General features: G+C 47.4%; 1 protein-coding gene across 1 annotated transcript in view; it reads right to left on the reverse strand.

The window, feature by feature from the left end:
• The window catches only part of LOC121289422 (collagen alpha-1(XXIV) chain), a 615,168-nt gene that overhangs the window by 37,150 nt on the left and 554,448 nt on the right, over positions 1-23,570 (reverse strand). The window contains exons 41-45 of the mRNA XM_041208885.1: positions 23,247-23,303; positions 14,846-14,899; positions 13,294-13,347; positions 12,489-12,542; positions 5,470-5,523 (exon numbers count right to left, since the gene is read on the reverse strand). Of these exons, the coding sequence (XP_041064819.1) occupies positions 5,470-5,523; positions 12,489-12,542; positions 13,294-13,347; positions 14,846-14,899; positions 23,247-23,303 (273 nt within the window). The remainder of the gene's footprint in view (positions 1-5,469; positions 5,524-12,488; positions 12,543-13,293; positions 13,348-14,845; positions 14,900-23,246; positions 23,304-23,570) is intronic.

A 23,570-nucleotide genomic window follows, 5' to 3' on the forward strand; every position in this document is an offset into this window, starting at 1 on the left:
GTGGCGTGAATGTTGTATGCCACTTATCAGCCCAAGCTGAACGTTGTCCAGGTCTTGCTGCATATGGGCACAGATTGCTCCAGTGTCTGAGGAGTCACAAATGGTGAACATTGTGCAATTTTGCAATCATTGATGAAGCAGCTGAAGATCAGCCAATCTCCAATTTCCCTTTGGAAGGTGGGGGTGAGCCACTTTCTTAACAACCGAGTGGCTTGCTAGGTCATTTAGAGGATAGTTAAGAGTCAACAACATTGCCGTGGGTCTCGAGTCACATGTAGGTCAGACCGGGTAAAGGTGTTAGTGAACCAGATGGTTAGATGGTTTCTTTGGACAATCCAGCGATTTCATGGTCACCATTCCTGACATTAGGGGCTGGATTTTAAGGAATGCTGCAGTTCTTGCACCCCATCAACCCCGCCCTGCCCCCTCCAACCCCCCACCACCCCACATCCCACCCAACCCTCCCCACCTCCCAGCTCTACCCAACCTCCCCGCCTCCCCACCCCTACCCAGCCCTCCCCACCTCCCGCCCCCACTCAACCCTCCCCACCTCCCACCCCCACCCAACCCTCCCCACTTCCCACCCCCTCCCCCCCACCCCCACCCAACCCTCCCCACCTCCCACCCCCACCCAGCCCTCCCCACTTCCCACCCCCTCCCCCCCACCCCCACCCAACCCTCCCCACCTCCCAGCTCTACCCAACCTCCCCGCCTCCCCACCCCCACCCAGCCCTCCCCACCTCCCACCCCCACCCAACCCTCCCCACCTCCCACCCCCACCCAACCCTCCCCACTTCCCACCCCCTCCCCCCCACCCCCACTCAACCCTCCCCACCTCCCACCCCCACCCCCCCACCCCCACCCAACCCTCCCCACCTCCCACTCCCCCCACCCCTACCCAACCCTCCCCACCCCCCCACCCCCACCCAACCCTCCCCACCTCCCACTCCCACCCAGCCCTCCCCACTTCCCACCCCCTCCCCTCCACCCCCACCCAACCCTCCCCACCTCCCACTCCCCCCACCCAACCCTCCCCACCTCCCAGCTCTACCCAACCTCCCCGCCTCCCCACCCCCACCCAGCCCTCCCCACCTCCCACCCCCACTCAACCCTCCCCACCTCCCACCCCCACTCAACCCTCCCCACCTCGCACCCCCACTCAACCCTCCCCACCTCCCACCCCCACCCAACCCTCCCCACTTCCCACCCCCTCCCCTCCACCCCCACTCAACCCTCCCCACCTCCCACCCCCACCCAACCCTCCCCACTTCCCACCCCCTCCCCCCCACCCCCACCCAACCCTCCCCACCTCCCAGCTCTACCCAACCTCCCCGCCTCCCCACCCCCACCCAACCCTCCCCACCTCCCACCCCCACCCAACCCTCCCCACCTCCCACCCCCACCCAACCCTCCCCACTTCCCACCCCCTCCCCTCCACCCCCACTCAACCCTCCCCACCTCCCACCCCCACCCAACCTCCCCACCTCCCACCCCCACCCAGCCCTCCCCACTTCCCACCCCCTCCCCCCCACCCCCACCCAACCCTCCCCACCTCCCAGCTCTACCCAACCTCCCCGCCTCCCCACCCCCACCCAGCCCTCCCCACCTCCCACCCCCACTCAACCCTCCCCACCTCCCACCCCCACCCAACCCTCCCCACCTCCCACCCCCACCCAGCCCTCCCCACCTCCCACCCCCACCCAACCCTCCCCACTTCCCACCCCCTCCCCCCAACCCCCACTCAACCCTCCCCACCTCCCACCCCCACCCAACCCTCCCCACCTCCCACCCCCACCCAGCCCTCCCCACCTCCCACCCCCACCCAACCCTCCCCACTTCCCACCCCCTCCCCTCCACCCCCACCCAACCCTCCCCACCTCCCAGCTCTACCCAACCTCCCCGCCTCCCCACCCCCACCCAGCCCTCCCCACCTCCCGCCCCCACTCAACCCTCCCCACCTCCCACCCCCACCCAACCCTCCCCACTTCCCACCCCCTCCCCTCCACCCCCACCCAACCCTCCCCACCTCCCAGCTCTACCCAACCTCCCCACCTCCCACCCCCACTCAACCCTCCCCACCTCCCACCCCCACCCAACCCTCCCCACTTCCCACCCCCTCCCCCCCACCCCCACTCAACCCTCCCCACCTCCCACCCCCACCCAGCCCTCCCCACCTCCCACCCCCACCCAGCCCTCCCCACCTCCCACCCCCACCCAGCCCTCCCCACCACCCCACATCCCACCCAACCCTCCCCACCTCCCAGCTCTACCCAACCTCCCCGCCTCCCCACCCCCACCCAGCCCTCCCCACCTCCCGCCCCCACTCAACCCTCCCCACTTCCCACCCCCTCCCCCCCACCCCCACCCAACCCTCCCCACCTCCCACCCCCACCCAGCCCTCCCCACTTCCCACCCCCTCCCCCCCACCCCCACCCAACCCTCCCCACCTCCCAGCTCTACCCAACCTCCCCGCCTCCCCACCCCCACCCAGCCCTCCCCACCTCCCACCCCCTCCCCCCCACCCCCACCCAACCCTCCCCACCTCCCACCCCCACCCAACCCTCCCCACCTCCCACCCCCACCCAACCCTCCCCACTTCCCACCCCCTCCCCCCCACCCCCACCCAACCCTCCCCACTTCCCACCCCCTCCCCCCAACCCCCACCCAACCCTCCCCACCTCCCAGCTCTACCCAACCTCCCCGCCTCCCCACCCCCACCCAGCCCTCCCCACCCCCCACCCCCACTCAACCCTCCCCACCTCCCACCTCCACCCAACCCTCCCCACTTCCCACCCCCTCCCCCCCACCCCCACCCAGCCCTCCCCACCTCCCACTCCCCCCACCCCCACCCAGCCCTCCTCCACTCACCCCCTCACCGCCCCCCAAACTCCCCATTTCCCACTCCCACACCCCCACTCCCCACCCAACCCCTCCGACCTCCACCCTCCCAATTCCCCACCTACCACCCAGCACCTCCCCCCCACCCCTTCCACACCCCCACCCCACCAGCTAAAACGTCAGGAGAAAACCAGCCAACTCTTGACTGCCCCATTTAATGCTGGGAACAGCGTTAATTGCTTCAAGGCAAGACTTCTGCCCTTTCTCGAGAGGAAGTACCGCCTTAGTGAGCAGCTGACCAGTCAGATTGGCCGGCAACTCTGTAGCCCCAGCAACTCCAGCTGGGAGCAGTGGCCACTGCTGGAATTACAGGCAGTCCCACTACATCAAGGAGCCCAGGGAAGTCTGGAGGACAGAGGGTCGGGGATCTCGTCAAGGGGGTAAGGGGAGTTGGTTCAAGGAAGGATTAAAGGTGGGGGATGACCTTGGGGAGTTACGTCTTTGATGGGCCAAGGGGATCTGCAAAGGAGGTTCCCCCCAGGCCTTGTCCTACACCCGCCCACGCAACTAAGTCTGGCCGGCTTCCCATATGACGTGACCTCTCCCTGACACGGGTATAATACCAGTGGGTGCAGATGAGGCCCTTAAGTGGCCATTTAAGAGCCTCAATGAGCCTCAGGGCAGGCGGGTCTCCTGATGTCTCTCCCGCCCATTAAAGTTCAGACAGGTCAGGAGCGAGAAAGCCACCTGCTGGATTTTACCTGTGCCCCCTCCCCGGCCCATCTTCAAATCCACCAGTGGGGAGCATTAAATCTGGCCTTAACTTTTTATTCCATATTTAATTAATTAACTCAATTTGAATTCCCAACCTGCGCTGTATTTGAACTCGTGTTCCCAGGTCATTAGTCTGGGCCTCTGGAATATGTTACAATCCCAGCTGGGGTTAATACTGGACAAGGCAAATCTCAGAGTGAAACCTGACTTGATGGATCCTAACTTTTATCTTTTTTGAAACTGTGGAGGAAAGATACTGAACAAATTCCCAGGAGACTGCTAATAAACTTATAACACAACGAATAAAATATTTATTAAAACAAGAAAAGAGAACTATATCACACCAGCCAAAAAGGTTGGAAATATCTCAATATATTCACAAGAAAGTGATTCAAGTATTCACTATCCCTTCAGCCCTGGTATATCTTTCCTTTTTTAGGAAAGAGAAAATAATTGACCACATCTACCTTATACTCTAATGTTCAGGGCAGGTAAACAGTACAAGTGAATGATCAGGAGAACTGTGGTCAGACATACCACACTCCAAATTAAATGACAAATATGACCAATGCAGATTCTATGGATTTCTCAACAGCCCACCCAGATGTTTGTCACATTGGGAGCCAATCAGTTTCACTGAAAGTCTGTCTTTCTTATGAGTGTTTCCAATCTCCACATTTGAAGGTCTGGCCTTTGAACTCTTCCCAAACATCACTCCCACTCGGACGGCTTCAACAAAGATTCACCTCCAGGGTTTCAGTCTCACCTTCCAAGAGTCCTTTTCCCTGGATCTCCGAGTGCCCTCAGGCTTCACCTTCTGAGCACACTCTCCGACCTTCAGCCATGCCAAGCAGAACACCATCGCTCTAAAAGGCCCGCAGTAAGGTGCCAGCAACCTTCGGCTGCCTCCTCGGATCTCCAGGGCTTCTCTTAAGTACAATTCACTTCAAGTCTGCCCCTCACAGCTCTCTCTTTAACACAGAGCCTATTGCTCTGCTCCCTTCTTTTAGCTTTACTTGTGGGGCCTCTTTATGATCCCTGTCGTTCTCCCTGCCTGGAACTTTCTTCTGGGACCTCTCCCTGTCTGCCTCCCCATGACCTGCTCCCTGGGGACGGCACTCCGGTTCAGGTCAGTTGACCTGCAGTCCGGCACCGTTTCACCTCTTTACTTCTGCGCAGGCACACAGGGCTGGAGACATGGAACGACATGAACTGTGCGTGTGCAGCCACTTCCCGGCTGGAGCACGAGCCGAGGTCCTGAGGCCCACTGGGAACGGCAGCTTCCCACCTCCGAGGTAGATATTCCAGTCTCATCGCAAATACTCGTCCGGTAACCTGACTATTACATACTGATTCCCTTGTTTAGAAGATGTCACACCACCGCCTTCTCAAAGAAATTTAGATGCAGACAATAAATGCTGGCCTGATCAGGGGTGCCTACCTCCATGAGTAATGTTTAAAAAAAAATCCCTACTTCCTACACTAATGCGTGTATGAGGTCACCAATTTAGCAAGTTAGCTGAGGCGGTTTTGATCACCAGGTGCAGGATTGAGTGACGTGAGAACGGTGTCCATGTTGGATTGTCCATTGTTGCACATTCTGCTACCGCTAGGGGAAAACGGTAGCTTAAGAGTGAAAGTTAGGGGGAGGGGGGCGGGGGGGGGGGGGTGGCGGAAATGAGCCATTGGGTATAAAGATTGTCCTGGAAGTAGCTGAGCTCCTGTACAAATTAAACAATGCTCTTTCAAGCTGTTCTTTTCTCCAAGTCTATTTCATGAGACGGAGAGGAAGTAGTTTCCCAGGTGTTTGAGGGTTAAAGACGTCTGCATGGTATAGATGGAATGAGGGCTACTCACCGGCAAGCCTGCTTTCCCTGGTTCACCACAAGATCCTTTTGCCCCCTTTTCACCCTGAAAACATTACAGAGAGCTCAGGATTAACATCTCACAAAGATTTTGAGATTTAGAATGAGTGAGCACGTAATTTAATCAATGTTCTCCCGTGCCCATCAATACGTATAGAATCATAGAATTATACAGCACAGAAAGAAGCCATTCGGCCCATCGTGCCTGTGCTGGCTCTTTGAAAGAGTTAACTAATTAGTCCCACTCCCCTCCCTGCTCTTTCCCAGCAACCCTGCGAATTTCACCTCTCCAAATATTTATCCAGCCTTTTCCAGTTCTGATGAAGACTCACTAGCCCATTCCTCCCATTGTAGATGCTGCCTGGCCGGCTGAGTGAACCAGCCTTTTCTGTTTTTAATGCAGCTTTCCAAAGCTACTCATGGATTTATTTCCACCGCTCTTTCAAACATCACGTTCCAGGTCACAACAACCCACGGATCTTCTCTTCTGGTTCTTTTACCTTAAATCCTGAAATGGGAATGTTTTAGCCCTGGTTACATTATCGAAACCCCACAAATGTTTATAATATTGTGGTGACACATCAAAATGTTTCCCCGGTTTTTTTTTGCTTGAAAAATTTAGAATCAAGATTTAAACATTTCTGTCAATTTCTCTATTGCCGACAATTCAAAGGCTTAAATTGACAAAATGCATTTTGAGTATTTTTTTTTTGGTAAAACAAATTGGGATTAATTCTATAGAATAATGCAAGTACTTGCTATTCCCTTGCACAACAGCCTTGAAGACAAATGGAACACATTGACTGCTATCAATATATGGTCATTAGCACTGAGTCCAGATAATGGAGAAGCTAAGATTGTTCTTCACAGTGCAGAGAAGGCTAAGGGGAGATTTAATAGACGCGTTTAAAAATCATTAAGGGCTTTGATAGAGTAAATAAAGAGAAACCGTTTCCATTGTCTGAAGACCCAGCAACTTGTTCCCCTCCAAGTCACTCACCATCCTAACCTGGAAATTTATCGCCGTTCCTTCACTGTGGCTGAGTCACAATCCTGGAACTCCCTTCCTAACAGCACTGTGGGTGTACCTACACCACATGGACTGCAGCGGTTCAAGAAGACAGCTCACCACCACCTTCTCAAAAGGCAATTAGGCATGGGCAATAAATCCCCTGAATGAATAGATGAAGAAAAAGGGCACACAGATTCCAGATAATTGGCAAAGGAATGACAGGGGGAGATTAGGTGGTTTTAGTTATACTTGTTCATGGGTTGTAGGCATCAGTGGTGAGGCCAGCATTTATTGCTCCTGTTCAGAGTCAACCACATTGCTTTGGGTCTGGAGGCAAATGTAAGCCAGACTGGGTAAGGACAGCAGATTTCCTTCTCTAAAGGACATGAGTGAACCAGACGGGATTTTTACAACAATTGGCAATAGTTTCACAGTCATCATCAGACTTTTAATTCCAGATTTTTACTAAATTCAAATTTCATCACCTGCCATAATGGGATTTGAACCCAAGTCCCCAGAGCATTACCCAAGATCTCTGGAATACTAGCCCAGTGACAATACCACTATGCTACCACCACCTCCCCCTACACAGAGTGCGTTGTTGTAATATAGAACATGCTAATTGAAAGGGCAGTGGTAACAGATTCAATAACTTCCACAAGGGAATTGGATAAAATCTCAAGGGGGAGAAACCTGCAGGGCTATGGTGAGAGAACAGGGGGGAGTGGGGACTGACTGGATCACTCTTTCAAAGAGCCAACACAGGCACGATGGGCTGAATGGCCTCCATCAGTGCTGTATCATTCTCCGATTCTGCAAAAAATAGGCTTTGAGTCTCCTGGACAGATTTAGCTCACAATACGAAGCCTCAATGAATGATGTTCCTTTTTAAAGCCAAGTAGTTAGGATCTTTCTTTAAACACGTAAATAGTATTGCAGCTGGCCTGCTTCCGAGATTTATGAAACATATCATGAAACTCAAAGGCAATGACATCTTCTTCCGTACCACTGCACTGTGCGATAAGACTGAAGACAGTCACACTACTTCAATGGTTATTACGTGTTAAAGAACAAGAGAGTCTGTGGATTTTATTGCAAAAACAGGATATCCAGATGTTTGCGCATTAAGCTTTCACTGTCTGGATGGTTTTGTTATGCATACTCCCCATTGGTCGAGTTCAAACAAGTTGCCAAATGACATAAGCAGCCTGAAATTGATTTTCTTGCCACTTGACATGAATGTTCACAGTTGATAGAAGGAGGAAGGATTTTGGAACAAATAAACTGGAGAAATTGCCCTTCCCCCTGCCTGTTTTTCTGGGCAGAGGTATTCCTTTTAAGGATTGATTTTGGTTATGCAATGCGCACTCCCCCTCCCTGCCCCAGCATCCAACCCCCACCTCATCCTGAAAGTACACCCAGCGCCAAGTTGGAAACCCGGGATATGCAAGTGTGCAGGGCTCCGGCCTGAATTGGACATTAACTTCCTTGAATGAGCAAGTCAGCATCGTATCTCCTGTTTTAAGTTCCTACTCAATTTGGTTTCAGACTTATGTAGCTTGGAGCAATAGTACTGAAGAATTGTGCTCCACAACTTACCACGCCACTAGCCAAGCTGTTCCAGTACAGCTACAACACTGGCATTTACCCAGCTTTGTGGAAAATTGCCCAGGTATGTCCTGTACACAAAAAGCAGCGCAAATCCCACCAAGTCAATTACCACCTATCCATCATCAATTAAGTAATGGCAAGGGTCATCAACAGTGCTATCAAGTGGAACTTGCTTAGCAATAACCTGCTCACTGGTGTCCAGTTTGAATTTCACCAGGGTCACTCAGCTCCTGACCTCATTACAGTCTTGGTTCACACACGGACAAAAGAACTGAACTCCCAAGGTGTGGTGAGAGCGACTGCCCTTGAGATCAAGGCAACATTTGACCGAGTGTGGCATCAAGGAGCCCTAGCAAAACTGGAGTCAATGGGAATCAGGGGCAAAACTCTCCACTGGTTGGAGTCATACCTAGCACAAAGGAAGATGGTTGTGGTTGTTTGAGGTCAATCATTTCAGCTCCAGGACCTCACTGCAGGAGTTCCTCAGGGTAGTGTCCTAGGCCCAACCATCTTCAGCTGCTTCATCAATGACCTTCCTTCCATCATAAGGTCAGAAATGGGAATGTTCGCTTATGATTGCACAACGTTCAGCACCATTCACGACTCCTTAGAGTCCATGTCCATGTCCAAATGCAGCAAGACCTGGACAATATCCAGGCTTGGGCTGACAAGTGGCAAGTAACATTCGCACCATACAGGTGTCAGGCAATGACCATCTCCAAATAGAGAATCCAACCATCACCCCGATGTTCAATGACATTACCATCACTGAATCCCCAACTATCAACATCCTGGGGTTACCATTGACCAGAAACTGAACTAGACTAGCCATATAAATACTGTGGCTACAAGAGCAGGTCAGAGGCTAGGAATCGTGCGATGAGTAACCCATCTCCTAACTCCATAAAACCTACAAGGCACAAGTCAGGAGTGTGATGGAATACCCTCCACTTGCCTGGATGAGTACAGCTCCCACAACACTCAAGGAGCTTGACACTGTCCAGGACAGTGGGCTTCACTGGCTGAGGCAGCATTTATTGCCCATGCTGAGTTGCCCTTGAGAAGGTGGTGGTGAGCTGCCTTCTTGAACTGCTGCAGTCCATGTGGTGTAGGTACACCCACAGTGCTGTTAGGGAGGGTGTTCCAGGATTTTGACCCAGTGACAGTGAAGGAACGGTGATATATTTCCAAGTCAGGATAGTGAGTGACTTGGAGGGGAACTTCCAGGTGGTGCACTGTGGGTGTACCCACACCACATGGACTGCAGCGGTTCAAGAAGGCAGCTTACCATCACCCTCTCAAGGGCAACTCAGCATGGGCAATAAATGCTGGCCCAGCCAGTGAAGCCCACATCCCACGAATGAATAAAAAAAAAAGTCTAATGGCCAAGGCAGAACCCATACAGAGCAGCATGTATAAATCCACCTCAGTCACATGCTCAGGAATTCCCTCCCTAAACCTCCCGGCCACTTCTCTCTCCTTGACCTCTCTCTGACTAAGCTTTTAGTCGCCTGTCTGAATAAATCTTGGTGCGGCTCAGTGTTAACATTTACATAGTCAGGCAGTATATATAGTACTGAAGCAGGCCATTTGATCCAACTGGTCCAGGCGAGTGTTTATACTTTAAAGAAGTCTCCTGTCACCTCTCACCATCTAACCTGACTAACACTTCCTCCTCTTCCTTTCCCTCTCACGTTCTTATCTGGTTGCCCTGTAAATGCATCTAAACAATTTGCCTCAACCACTCACTGTGATATCGAATACCACGTTCTAACCAATCTCTGATTTTCTTTGATAATGCCCCTGCGAACTATCTTGGGACGCTTTTGCAACAGTAAGGGCGCTATTGAAATGCAAGTTGTTGTTGTTGCTGCATGCAGAGGTTTAGCTGCTGCCGGTCAAGCTTGCTACCGTTGGAACAGTGAACGTTATTTCAAGAATCTGGTGAATAAAAGCTCTCCTGATGCTTTGAACACGGTAACAGAACTAGCATATTTGTATCACAAAACAAAAACAGAATTACCTGGAAAAACTCAGCAGGTCTGGCAGCATCGGCGGAGAAGAAAAGAGTTGACGTTTCGAAGGGTCGAAGGGTCATGAGGACTCAAAACGTCAACTCTTTTCTTCTCCGCTGATGCTGCCAGACCTGCTGAGTTTTTTCAGGTAATTCTGTTTTTGTTTTGGATTTCCAGCATCCGCAGTTTTTTTGTTTTTAGCATATTTGTATTGTCCATTGGCCAACAGAGGTAGTATATTTATCATATATTATATATGTGTGAGTGTGTGCGTGTGTGAGTATTTATTTATTACATCATATTCATTAAGCTGCCTAATGTTACCCTAACACTTGTGTGCCGAAACAATAAAAAGAAAGACTTGCATTTCTATAGTGCCTTTTATGTCCCAAAGCACTTTGCAGCCAGAGAAGTACTTTCAGGTGTTGTCAGCTTTGTAGTGTAGAAAATGTGGCAAATAATTTGCACACAGCAAGCTCCCACAAATAGCAATGTCATGATGAGCTGATAATCAGGGTTTAATGAGATTAATTGAGAGATGAATATTGGCATGTGACCCGTTCTGAAGCCTGCCTAACACAAGGCTTAGGCGACATGGCTGTTAAAGGTTAAAGGGTTGTTTTACTGGAAAGAAGGTGTAAGGTATCCAGACCTGGAGGCAATGGCAGCAGCACCTGTGTTTACAGCGGTTAGACTGTTACTCTTCAGAGTCCCGGGAAGGCGTTCAGAGTGTCAGGTTATAAATGGTTTTGCTTTAAACTGTCCATTTGCTTCCAAGATAAAATAGAGTTGAGGTCTGGAGAAAAGCTAGAATCAGCATTTCTACCTGGATTCAGGGTCCATGTGATTCACATTGCCATGGAGATGGGGTTTTAGAGGGGAAAGGTTTCTCAGGTACTCCTGAAAACTTAAATACACAGGCAGTCTGTTAGCATCTGGGAGAGGGGGAGCAGCCAGGGGTCAAAAACCTCTGGTTCACTGTGTAGAAATATGGGGTGAGATTACATTTGGATTAAAAAGACCAAATTCATGAGGATTCGAAACAAGGCTGGAAGATTTGCCTAACTTATCCTAGAAGGGAGAATTGCCAGCAAAAAAACCCTCACCAAGAGAGACAGTTCTGGGGTTAAAAGTTACCAGGCTTGGAAAGGAAAGGAACAGAAGTAAAACCTCGGGAGCTAAGAATCGGTTTGGATTTGGACCAGGGGAAAATAGAATGAGTGATTAAGTCACGGTGTAAAGTATACATGTGAAGTGGGCTTTTCAGTTGTGTTAAAAGTAAAAGGGGAATGTTCTGTTCTACAGTTTAAAGTAAGTTGCCTATAAAAATAGTGTTTAGTCAATAGTGCTTTTCGTCTGTTTGCTACAGTAAAACTCCTAAAAAGTGAAATCTTGTCATGTCATCCTTGCAGCTATTCATTGAAAGTTCCAATTTCTATTTTAAGGGCAGGATTTTCCCATCGGCGAGCAGGGGGGCGGAACTCCTGACGTCACCGCGCCCCATTTAGATTTTCCGCTAGGTGGGAGCGCAGCAAAATCAGCTGTGTGCCCGCCGACCTGTCAATGGCCAATTGAGGGCCATTGACAGAGTCATTTAGCTATTTAATGGACCTGCCCGTCCAGCCTTAAGGTTAACGGGCAGACCAGGAGCCCCGGCTGGAATTATAAAAGGCATGAAATCTCATCCATGGGTGGGATGAGGTTTCATGTAGGTTTTAAAAAATTTTATTAAAGTTTTTGTAAAAATGATGGACATGTCCCAACTCATGTGACAGTGTCACATGAGGGGATATGTCAGGAATTTTTTTTTCTCTATTTTTAATATTTGTCACGGAACAGCCGATCTCCCTGAGGCTGCACTTAGCCTCAGGGAGGTGAGTGCGCTCTTTAGTGCGCATGCGTGAAAGAGCGCACCATCAATTTTGGGATTCCCCCCTCCACCTGCACAGGGGGCGCATAGCATTTCTTTGCAGACGTCACGATGGGTGGGCCTTAATTGGCCCGCCCACGTAAAATGGCGCCGTGCTCCCAATCGGGGGGCGCCGATGGGAAGCGCGCCTGTGTACGCCCGCCGTTCAACTTTGCCCCCGATGGGGGGAATATCCTGCCCTGTCTCTATGAAGATCATAACAAACATGACAGGCGTATGATTCCTAACTCAACCACTCCCCAGTTTCACTAAGAATCTCTTCATATCTGATCAAGTGAAACCCCAATTAATGCTCTCCACAATTGGCATACAATTAACACTCACAATCTCTTGACTTAAAGGCAAGAGTGCTGCCTATTGACCACGACTGACACCTGACATCAGCTTTGTACTCAACCGACCAAAGACCAGTAGAATAAATTAGTTTTGTCTGATGTCCATACCTTACTTCCTTCTTCTCCTTTTGGCCCTTGTTCTCCTAGTTCACCTGGATTTCCCTGAATGGAGGAAACAGAAATGTTACACTGACATGGATTTGGAGGATTAGCGAGAAGAACTTGAATTTAAGTACCAGCTTCCACATAGTTCTTCACAGCCAACAAAAATACTTCTTTGAAGTGAAGGTGCTATTTTACTGAAGGGAAATGCATTAGCCTACATGCGCACAGCAAGCTCCCACAAACAGCAATGTGATAATGACCAGATAATCAGTCTCGGTGATATTGGTTGAGGGATAAATGCTGGTCAAGACACCAGGGAGAACTCCCCAACTCGTCTTTGAAACAGTGGATGTGGGATATTTCACTTGCACCTGGGCAGGGAAACAGGGTCTCTGTTTAACGTCTCCTTCAGAGGTGCCACCTTTTGCTTGTGTAGCACTCCCTCAGAACTAGCCCTCTAACAGAGCAATGCTCCCTCAGTACTGCCCCTCTAACAGAGCAATGCTCCCTCAGTACTGCCCCTTTGATAGTGCAGCACTCCCTCAGAATTGCTGTCTCTGACCATGCAGGGCTTTGCTCAGTACTGTCCTTCTGATTGTGCAGTGCTCGCTCAGTACTGTTCCTCTGACAGTGTTGCAGTCCCTCAGTATTGCGCTGAATTCTCAGCCTGGATTTTGTGCCCAAGTCTCTGGAGTGGGACTTGAACCCTTAACCCTCTTCCTCAGGTGAGAATGTTACCGATGAGTCAGGGCTGATATGAAGTGCAGAACCATTAACTGCTCAAATGTTTTGGTTTAAAACATCATACCGGTGCTCCTTGCTGTCCAGCAGCTCCTCTAGGTCCTGGTAAACCTGAATAACCCTGTGGAAATTAGGCACAGTAGTAAAACACTTATTATCTACTCAGTTCAATTTTTGTTGCCGCATTCAAGTCTAGAATTAATATTAAAATATTTCTCCTCACAATCATTATGGTCAACTTTATACTTTTCATGGAATAATGGGACAAGGGCTGGTAAATGGGATTAGGTAGGTAGGTCGGGTGTTTCTCACGTGTCGGTGCAGACTCGATGGGCCGAAGGGCCTCTTCTGCACTGTGATTCTGTGAATGCATGAACTTGTAGAATGAGGGCCCCATAAATATAGATAGAAATCTGAGAGCACTTTACAATAGGAGCAGAATTTGAGTTAGTCCATCCCAAGGATTACTGTCTCTCATTATGTGTTCGAACATGCTTTTGACATTGTTGTAATGGTTGTAGAATAAGTGAACGGTGATTACACAGGATTACAAACAACTTGCAGCACTCAGACCAAGGTGTTTATGTTCCACACAAGCTTCTCCTATGCTACTTCAGCTAACCCTATCAACATATCCCTTTTGTACTCACCTAGCTTTTCCTTAAATGCATCTGTTACTCACCTCAATCTCATTTGGCTGTTATTTGAAAAGGAACAAAGTGCAGGGTTAGTGGGGAGAAGCCGGGGAAATGATGAGTAAGTTACTCACTCGGAGAGCCAGTACAGACACGAAGGGCCAAATGGCCTCCTCCTGCACTGTAACAACTCTGTGATTCCTCGTGGTAGCAATTTCCTAATTTTCACCACTCCTGGAGTAATGGCCCATTGGATTTATTAAAGACTATCTTACATTTAAGGCCCCTATTTTTGTCTCCCCCAAAAGTTCCCTATGCTCACCCTATCAAACCTTTCCATAATATTAAAGGTCTCTATCAGGTCAGCCCTCCGTCTTCTCTTTCTGAGAGAAAAGAAGTCTCCTGTACAAATCTTTCCTGATGGTTATAACCTTTCTGTTCTTCTTCAGCACCTCTATATCCTTTCCAGAAAATGGAGACCAACACTGTTGCCAAGTGTTGTCTAACCAAGGTTACCCACAAGTTTAACATAACCTCTCCATTGTCATTGCTATCTATCCCTCTAGAAATGAACCTCCATGTTTTCCTTGTTTCTAAAGTCTTTTCAATATGCATCATTCTTTGAAATGATTTGCGTGTGTGTGTGTAATTCTAAATCCCATTGTTCCTTTTCTCTATTTCACCATATCATCAAAGGATCCTGTGATCTACTTATTCCTCCTCTGAGAATTCATCTTTATCGAAATTCCTTTGCCAATTACACACCCAAAGCCGCAAGATTATTAATGTCTTTTGTGTTTTGATGCAGTCCTCCTTTGTACCTCCCCAGTTAGATGCTGCCTGCAAACTAATGGATTGTACATCCAGCTGCTGAGTCCATATCGTTTATGTGAAAGTGATCTCGGCACCACTCCCTGTGGGACACCACTTCCCACCGATTGCAGCCCGTGGCCCCTAGAATTCAGAGCGATATAAAGAAATTACCTTGTATCCTTCATCTCCTGGCTCACCCCGATCTCCACGTGGACCCACAGAGCCCTGTCAAAGGGAACAATCTGTCATATACAGTGTAAAGATGTCTCTCGTACCCAATCATTTGAGATTAAATCATTCTCAGTGAGACATTTCTTTTGCTGTTAGTTTGGCCATCATTGAATTCCTCAATGTTTGAGGAAGAACCATCCTTTAACTTCAATTGCAATTGCTTTTCAATACCAGGAATGCAGGGCAGGACCATGCTATGTTTTGAGTTTTAAAGCTATCAGTTCACCATTAAAAACTTCCCAAAACATCAAATCCTTCCTGATTCAAAAGCTTGTTTCAGATACACTCTTCTATCTTTAGCTGCTTTTATATTGGATCCAGGGAAATCTTTCTGGATTCCACAAGGCCCAGCTACTGGAGAGGGCCTAGTGGGTGTATGAGACTTGCACACCAGGAATGAGTAACTCTGAAGCCACATTGAATGGTCGATTAGGCTCGAGAGGTCATCTGGTTCCCCTCTTTTCCTAATTCTTTTGTTCTCATGAGTGTCTCATGATGCAGCTGTGTTATCCATTGAGTTGGAGGCAGGGAGGGAGTGACATCAGGACTCACGGAAAACAGAGTTTATGGGGTGAATCTTTGGGAGGCTGTGGGGCAGTAGACAGCCGGCTGGAGATCCGGAGAGCTGGAGATCCAGAGAGGGATCCGCGTTGCCTCCTTTGGGTTAGGCCCTCCGAATTATGAGCCAATCAAGCAATTAACAGCAGGCCTTCCAAAGGATCAGGACCACGGGGGCAGGAAGTCCCGCCCACTGAGAGCTGCCGGCCAATCAAAAGGCTCTTTCGTTCAGCAGCGTGATGAGGCAGATGGTGGCTGTTGCAGGAAACACACCCACTGGAGGTCCAGGATCATGGAGCAACCCAGGCCAGAGGTAAGTGGTGGCAGGAGGGGTTTCATGGGGTGGGGGATACAGGGGAGGGGGTGTAAGGGTGTCAGCACCAAGGGAAGTGGGGTGGCTCTCACTGGATCCCTCCCTGCCTTTACCCGGCCTTTGAATGAGGTCCCCCCAAACTGCCACTCCCGGGAGCTGTTACCTACAAAGATTTGCTTGTCATGGTTCCCCCTGTGGCAACAGGGCCGCCTGACATTGGTTTAATACCAGCAATGGCTGGATGAGGCCCCTAAGCGGATTAATTGTCCACTTAAGGACCTCAATTGGTGGTGGAGTTGAGAGTCTGACCACGAGCCTGCCCACCATGGACAATCCGGGTGGAGATAGGAAAGTGGCAGGGTCCCCACCCAATTAAATGCCAACTTCAAAGGGCATAAAATACGGCCTTATATTACAGCAAACAAAGTTTTTTTACTCCGCAAACAGAGTCTGTTTAAACAGTTCATTGCAGCAACCAGTCTACAGAGTCTATTTAAGAAAAGCCTCTGCAGCAAAAAGGGACTTCAACAAACAGAACCATGACCAAACAACTTCTTCCAAGGAAAGCTGGCTATTGTCTCCAGCAAAAAGCAGTGAGCGGAGGATAGTTACATAAATTATTTGTGTGAAATAAATCCCAAACACTCGCAGCAGCACAGACTCCAGGCACGGCTGAGAGTGGGATCAGCTAAATCACCTCCCATCCGGCTGGGAACAGCAGTGGCACCAACACCCCACAAAACCTAATGTACAGGGGGTCTTGTGGCACAGTGGGTAGCATCCCTGCCTCTGAGCCAGAAGCTCTGGGTTCAAGTCCCACCCCAGGACTTGATGACCAAGTAAGATGCGTTTATGAACGTGGTGAAACAGGTTGAGTATCGACCTGTAAATGTTCCCAACACATGCCATTGGCAGGCGGTAAGAGTGGGAGAGATTCCTAGTCATCCATGTGATGGAAAGAAAGTTGGAGCCTCAACCATCACTATCCACAGCTCCAGGCTACGACAGATATTTAAAAGTGCATGTTGCCACAACAACTCAAATGCCCTGAGTGGACTGTAACACAGCACCACCAAGCTGCTCTCTGCTCTAATATAAAAGCCAAATCCTGTGGATGTTTTATACTGTTTAAGGGGGTGGAGCAAGTGAAGTTAGATAGAAGGCCAGTGATAGGTGAGGACTAAGGAGAGATTGACAAAGATGTCATGGACAAAAGGAGTGTTAATGGTAGTGTTAAAGACTAAAGAAGGTGCTGATAGTGGCATAAAGGTAAGAAAGCAGAATGTGTTAATAGCAGAACAAGGGTCAGTGCTCTGTGAAAGAACAAGTAACAGGTGGGGTAGAGTCGGGGGGGGGGAATGTGGTGGGGAAAAAGGGATAAAAAAAGAGGATAAAACAATGAATAAATGAATAAAAATAAAAACAAGTGAAAAAAATAAATTTAAATAAAAAAGGGGTGAAGATAGGGGAGAGAGTTCACGGTCTGAAACTTAGGCACTTGACAGCCTTCCAGATTCAGCTGTCGAACTCAATGATGAGTCTGGAAAGCTGTAAAGTGCCTAAACTTCAGACCATGAGCTCCCTCCTCTATCTTCACCCCTTTTAAATCCCTTACTAAAAAATGTATTTTTATTTTTTATTCACTTGTTCTTATTTTTATTTATTTATTGATTGTTTTATCCCCTTTTTATCTCTTTTTAAAAACCCCATTTCTAACCTTTTCCCCCAACCAATGCCCTCTCCCACCCACCCCACCCCATCCCACCCCCAACAGGGCCATCAGTCACTTGTTCCATGTTGTTCTTTTACAGCGCTGACCCTTGTTCTATTTCTCACACATTCTGCTTTCTTACCTTTACACCACTATTGGCACCTCCTTCAGCCCTTACCACTACCATGAACACTCCCTTTGTCTTTTTGTCCATGAAATCTTTGTCAAACTCTCCTTAGCCCCCACCTATCACTGACCTTCTATCCTGATTTACCTGCTCCACCCCCCACCTCCCCCCCACCCCCCTGTAAACAGTATAAATTCCATCACATTTCTACTTCTCTTTAACTCTGAAGAAGAGTCATACAGTCTCGAAGCATTAACTCAGTTTCTCTCTCTACAGATGCTGTCAGACCTGTTGAGCTTTTCCAGCATTTTCTGATTGTATTTCAGCTTCCTGCTCTGCTGGGGTAACCAACTGAAAACACATGTAAACCGCCACACATCAGGGATGAATGCCTCAAAAGGAAAGATTCCAGGAAACAAACCAGTCTCTTCAGTTAACTCATAAGCCCCTTGTTATATGATATTGTTCCTCCTCACTGATCCCTATCTCAGTTTCTTATAATTCCCCAGAGTTTTCTCAATCTCCCTAATCTCAGCTTCTAGTTCTCTCTTTTCGTCAGTGAGTCTGATGCTAAGAAAACCCACTGCACAACTACAACGTATACCAAAACCGTGATTTCTAGGAGGCAGTTACAACAAATTAAATCTAACCCGTCAGGCCAGTGGGTGAGGGAGGGTTCAGGTTGTGCCAATCCTCCTTAGGTGCCAGGGGACTGGAGAATTGCAATTGTTACGCCCCTGGTCAAAAACAGAACAAACTGACTCTCTGTGCACAATGTCTGACCTGAAATCGAGTTTCTAATTGTTAGATAAAATTAAAAGTATTATGAAAGAAAGACAAATATGTGAATATAACCTTAGGACAGGAGCACAGGGTCAGCGTTTGTGTCCCAGATGAGTGTTCTTTATACAAATACACTGAATATACGGAGCACATTCATTGAATTTCAGACGTTAATTCAAATGACCTGCTAGCCATCAGCAAGACATGGCTACAAGACCATGGCCAGGACCAGAGCTAAAATCCAGCAACTACAGGCCAGTCAGTTTACTCTCCATGCTACAAAAACCTTTAAAATCAATAATCTGGGATAAAATGAACAGTCACTTTGGATTAATTAAGGAAAGCCAGCGTGGATTTTGTTAACGGCAAATCGTGTCTAACTAAATTGATGGAGATTTGTGATGAAGTATCAGACAGAGTTGATGAGGATAATCCAGTGGACGTGGTGTACATTCACTTCCAAAAGGCCTTTGATAAAGTGCCACACATTAGAAGCTTACTGCCTTTTGCTGTTCTTTGTATCTCACCCACTCACCAAGATTTGTGCTACTTCTGTACGCTTTTTTGTTTATGTTTTCGCTTTACCTCTTTGGTAATCCGTGGCTGTTTTTTCACAAGTGTAGATCCTGCCCTATAAGTTTGTTCTGTGCCACGTTAAATTCTGTGTTGAACACTAATTCCCACTTATATTCATTTTGCACATAAAGAGACTTGTCCAGTTTACAGTGGTCAGTCTCACCCTCAGTTCACCGGTCAGTGTACCTAAATCTAGAAGTAGTTGTTTTGCATTTAACTCTTTCAAACACAAGATTGAAACTCAATCATTTGATAATTGCAATTTGATCACTGTTAGGATGTCAACTAAACCTGGCTCTTTGCTATTACTAAATCTAATATGGCATGCCCTTTAGTAATTCTAGGACATATTGTGCAGAAAACTATCCTAATAACACTAAAGAAATTCACTATCTTTCTGAAATGTGCTGGTCTATTTATTCCACTCTATATAAAAGTTAAAATCCTCAATCAAAGCCATTCTGCCTTTACTACATGCTTGTCTAATCTCTGCATTTATACATTCTGCCACTTCATAGCTACTACAAGTAGGCCTATACACAACTCCTAGTCCAGTCTTAAATCCTTTTCTATTTCTTAATTATACCCTTAAATCTCTAATGCCCACTTACCTCTCGTCCCCTCAACAACAAAACCAACGTATTTATATACGCCGATAATGTATTGAAATGTCACAAGGCACATCACAGCAGCGATTATAAAACAAAATTTGACAGCAAGACACATGAGATATTAGGTCATGTAACAAAAAGCTTGGTCAAAGAGGTAGTTTTTAGGAATGTCTTAAAGGAGGAGAAGTAGAGAGACAGAGGTTTAGGGAAGGAATTCCAGAGCTAAGGGCCTTGAAGGTACAGCCACAAATGTTGGAGCTATTCTCATTGGAAATGCACAAGAGGCTAGAACAGGGATGCATAGATATCTTGAAGGACTATGGGGCTGGGGAGATTACAGAGATAGGGAGGAAAGAGACCATGGAGGGACTTGAAAACAAGGATATTATCATTGAAGTGATTTAATCCTTAATTACTACTGCTACACCTTCCCCTCTACCATTTTCCTAACTTTCCTGTAGGTTGTATAACTTGGTATATTTAGCCCTGGTCCTGACTTTTGCAGCCATGTCTCATACGAGCATACGAAATATTGAGCAGAAGTAGGCCATTCGACCCCTTGAGCCTACTCTGCTATTCAATAAGATCATGGCTGATCTGTTTGTATTTCGAATTCCATATTCTCATCTACCCCCGATAACCTTTGATTCCGTTGTGTAACAAAAATCTATCTACCTTTGCCTTAAAAATACTCAATGACTCCTCCTCAGCTGCTTTCGGAGGCAGAGAGTTCCAAAGTCACACAACCCTCTGAGAGGAAAACTTTCTCCTCATCTCTGTCCTAAAAGGGCGACTCATAATTTTAAAACAGTACCCCCTAGTTCTGGACTCACCCACATCTACCTTGTCAAAACCGTTCAGGATCTTATAATCTTCAATCAAATCATGCCTCACTCTTCGAAACTCCAGTGGAAACAAACCCAGTCTGTCTAACCTTTCCTCATAAGACAGCCCACTCATTCCAGGTATCAATCTAGTGAACCTCCTCTGAACCGCCCCCAATGCATTTACATCCTTTCTTAAATAAGGAGACCAAAACTGCACACAGTATTCGAGATGAGGTCTCACCAATATCCTGTACAACTGAAGCATAGTATCTTTACTTTAATGTTCAATCCCTCTCGTAATGGAGGATAGCATCCCACTAGCCTTCTTAATTACTTGCTGTACCTGCATACTAAGCTTTTGTGACTCATGCACTCGAACACATAGATCCCTCTGCAACTTGGGATTCTGCAGTTGTTCTCCATTTAAGCAATGTCTTGCTTTTTTATTCTTCCTGTCAAAGTGAACAGCTTCACATTTTCCTACACAATACTCAACCTGCCAGATTTTTGTCCACTCACTCAACCTATCTATATCTATCTCGATGATGGCTAGCATGTCATACTCTCTAAGTTGAACTCACGTCTGAAATTCAATGAATTTGTTGCTTGGACTCTGTGTATTTGTATAAACACCTGGGACACAAACCTTGACCCTGACCTGTTCTAATGTTTTACTTACATGTTTGTCTTTCTTTCACAATATCTTAAATTTTATCTAACAAGTAGAAACTCAACTTCAGGTCAGCCATTGTGTACAAAGAGTCAGTTTGTTCCATTTTTATTGATGATCCATGACATTCACACTGCAATGTTAACCACGGTGTCATTAGCACTAAGCACTGGTATTCAGTGAGTCGATGTCAAGTCATGAATGATCTTGAGCCCTCTTACATGATTTAGTGTTGTGCACTTTGCCACTTTGCTACTAACTGATGTCAATGATCTAACTATTCATAACAAAGATTTAATGGTGAGATAATGGCTGGAGATCAGGAAATCACATAGGTTAGTAGAAATGTCCAACGTCATTCATTTCAGGCCACTGAGTTCATCTTTCATAGAAAGCTACATTCAAAATGGATTGGATGGTTGAGTAAATTCTAAACCAAATCTAAATTGTTTTCTGGATTATGTAGCTAAAAATACATTGAATTATATAGTGTTTACAGCACAGAAACAGTCCATTTGGACCAACTGGTCCATACTGGTCCCCTCCCATCGCTCTTCATCTCGCCCTATCAGCGCATCGTAAGTCCAACTGTGCCATATCCATTTTTTGAGATGAAGCACTATTTCATTCTTGGTGGTATGTCCTCTGCTTCAATGTAGTTGCACCCGTGACCTCTTTAGCATAATTCCAAATTTGCCCAGGATCTGGAAGTTTACACAACTGTGTTAAAACAGTCTGTCTGAGCGACACCAGAGACGGCCACACAAACGTGTCTGCCATTTGGCTGCAACTTGTCAATTATAGATGACAAAGTCGACACGTTACATGTCGCGTCTCAGGCACACATGCCTTCTCCCCATTAGCACAAGGCTTGAAGTGGTAGAAATTGTGTAGAAATTTGTCCGCTCACCATACTGGGCTTGGATTTTACATTTGACGAAGGAAGAAAATTAATTTACAAAGTCAAAGGATGGCCTGGTGTGGATTGACAAGGTTATCCAACAAGCAAAGCCCTTTAATAGAACTTACCTTACCTTGGGGAGGTAAGTCTATATGAAGCTAGCTTGATAGGTAACCTCCAAGTTTTCTTTTATAACCTCTTAAGAGAAAACATGCAAACAGATTAAGAGTCAGTGCTATCTTTAGAGTTATTTGGAGTGAACTGTTGCCAATTGTTCAGAACATAACAAACATCTCTAACTAAGCCCACAGCACAATGTTCCTTTACATGACTTGCAGTTGAGAAAGAATTGCTACCACTGGCTTTTTGTCAGAACTGAATCGTCCATCATCAAGCTGAACCATTCACGCTTTCTTCTCTCTCCACAGATGCTGCCAGACCTGCTAAGTATTTCCAGCATTTCCTGCTCTTATTTTGCGCACTTTTGACAAAAGCCGACAGCTGTTTGGCAATTTCATTTCTGCCTTTGCTTGCATTTACCTGCTTTTAAATTCTGTCCTTTGTTCGAATATTGCAAAAATGGTTTAAAGCAAAGAATACCCCAGTGAAGATAAAGGATCTCGAGGTGAATTTAGTACTCATGCACGTTGGCAAAAAGGGGGACGGGGAGAAAGCTATGATGATCTGGAAGGCGCTGCCTGAAAGGGCGGTGGAAGCAGATTCAATAATAACTTTCAAAAGGGAATTGGATAAAAATGTGAAGGGGATAAAACTGAAGGGTGATGGGGAAGAGCAGGGAGCTGAGGGGTTAATTGGATAGCTCTTTCAAAGAGCTGGCACAGGCACGATGGGCTGAATGGCCTCCCTCTGTGCTGTAATGTTCTGTGATTCTCTAATTGTTAACAATTTCCTCTGCAAGTTTGGCCATCGTGACCCAGCCTCTGGGTATGAGAGAGATTTTTCTGTGGCCACTCAGCATGATAAGCTCTTGGATGGAGTTCTGCTCTGCAACATGCTCCACTCAGTGGAGAACTGTCTTTCTCATGTGGCTGAGAATTTACCACACGGAGAGTCACAATTCACACGCTATTAATGTTGGGCAAAGTGTACCACCAGGAATATGATATTTGTCCACATTATCAAATCTGTGCAATGAAATTCATCCAGTAAAATTCAGGTGATGTGAAGGAACATACACTGAAAGACAACATGAAGCCACGGCTTTCAAATATTAACATGATTTGCTATGAAAAGCATGACCTACTGGTTCACCTAGAGGCCCAAGGAGTCCAATTACACCACTGTCATCTCCTGGATAGCCCTGTGAGTGAAGGAAAGGGGCATAGACTGTGATTAACATCAAGCAATAGTAATTCATAACAGGCAAATAGCATCGATGTCGCATAAATTAAGAAATATCTTTAAATTTCTGCGACATGTTACTCTTATCTTAACTGAAAACAATGGGATACGTTGGTAATAGCCCCATAAGATGTAGGAGCAGAAGTAAGCCGTTCGGCCCATCGAGTCTGCTCCGCCATTCAATGAGATCGTGGCTGGTCTGATAATCCTCAACTCCACTTTCCTG

Source organism: Carcharodon carcharias, chromosome 16 (assembly GCF_017639515.1).
Source record: "Carcharodon carcharias isolate sCarCar2 chromosome 16, sCarCar2.pri, whole genome shotgun sequence".
Lineage (NCBI taxonomy): Eukaryota > Metazoa > Chordata > Chondrichthyes > Lamniformes > Lamnidae > Carcharodon > Carcharodon carcharias.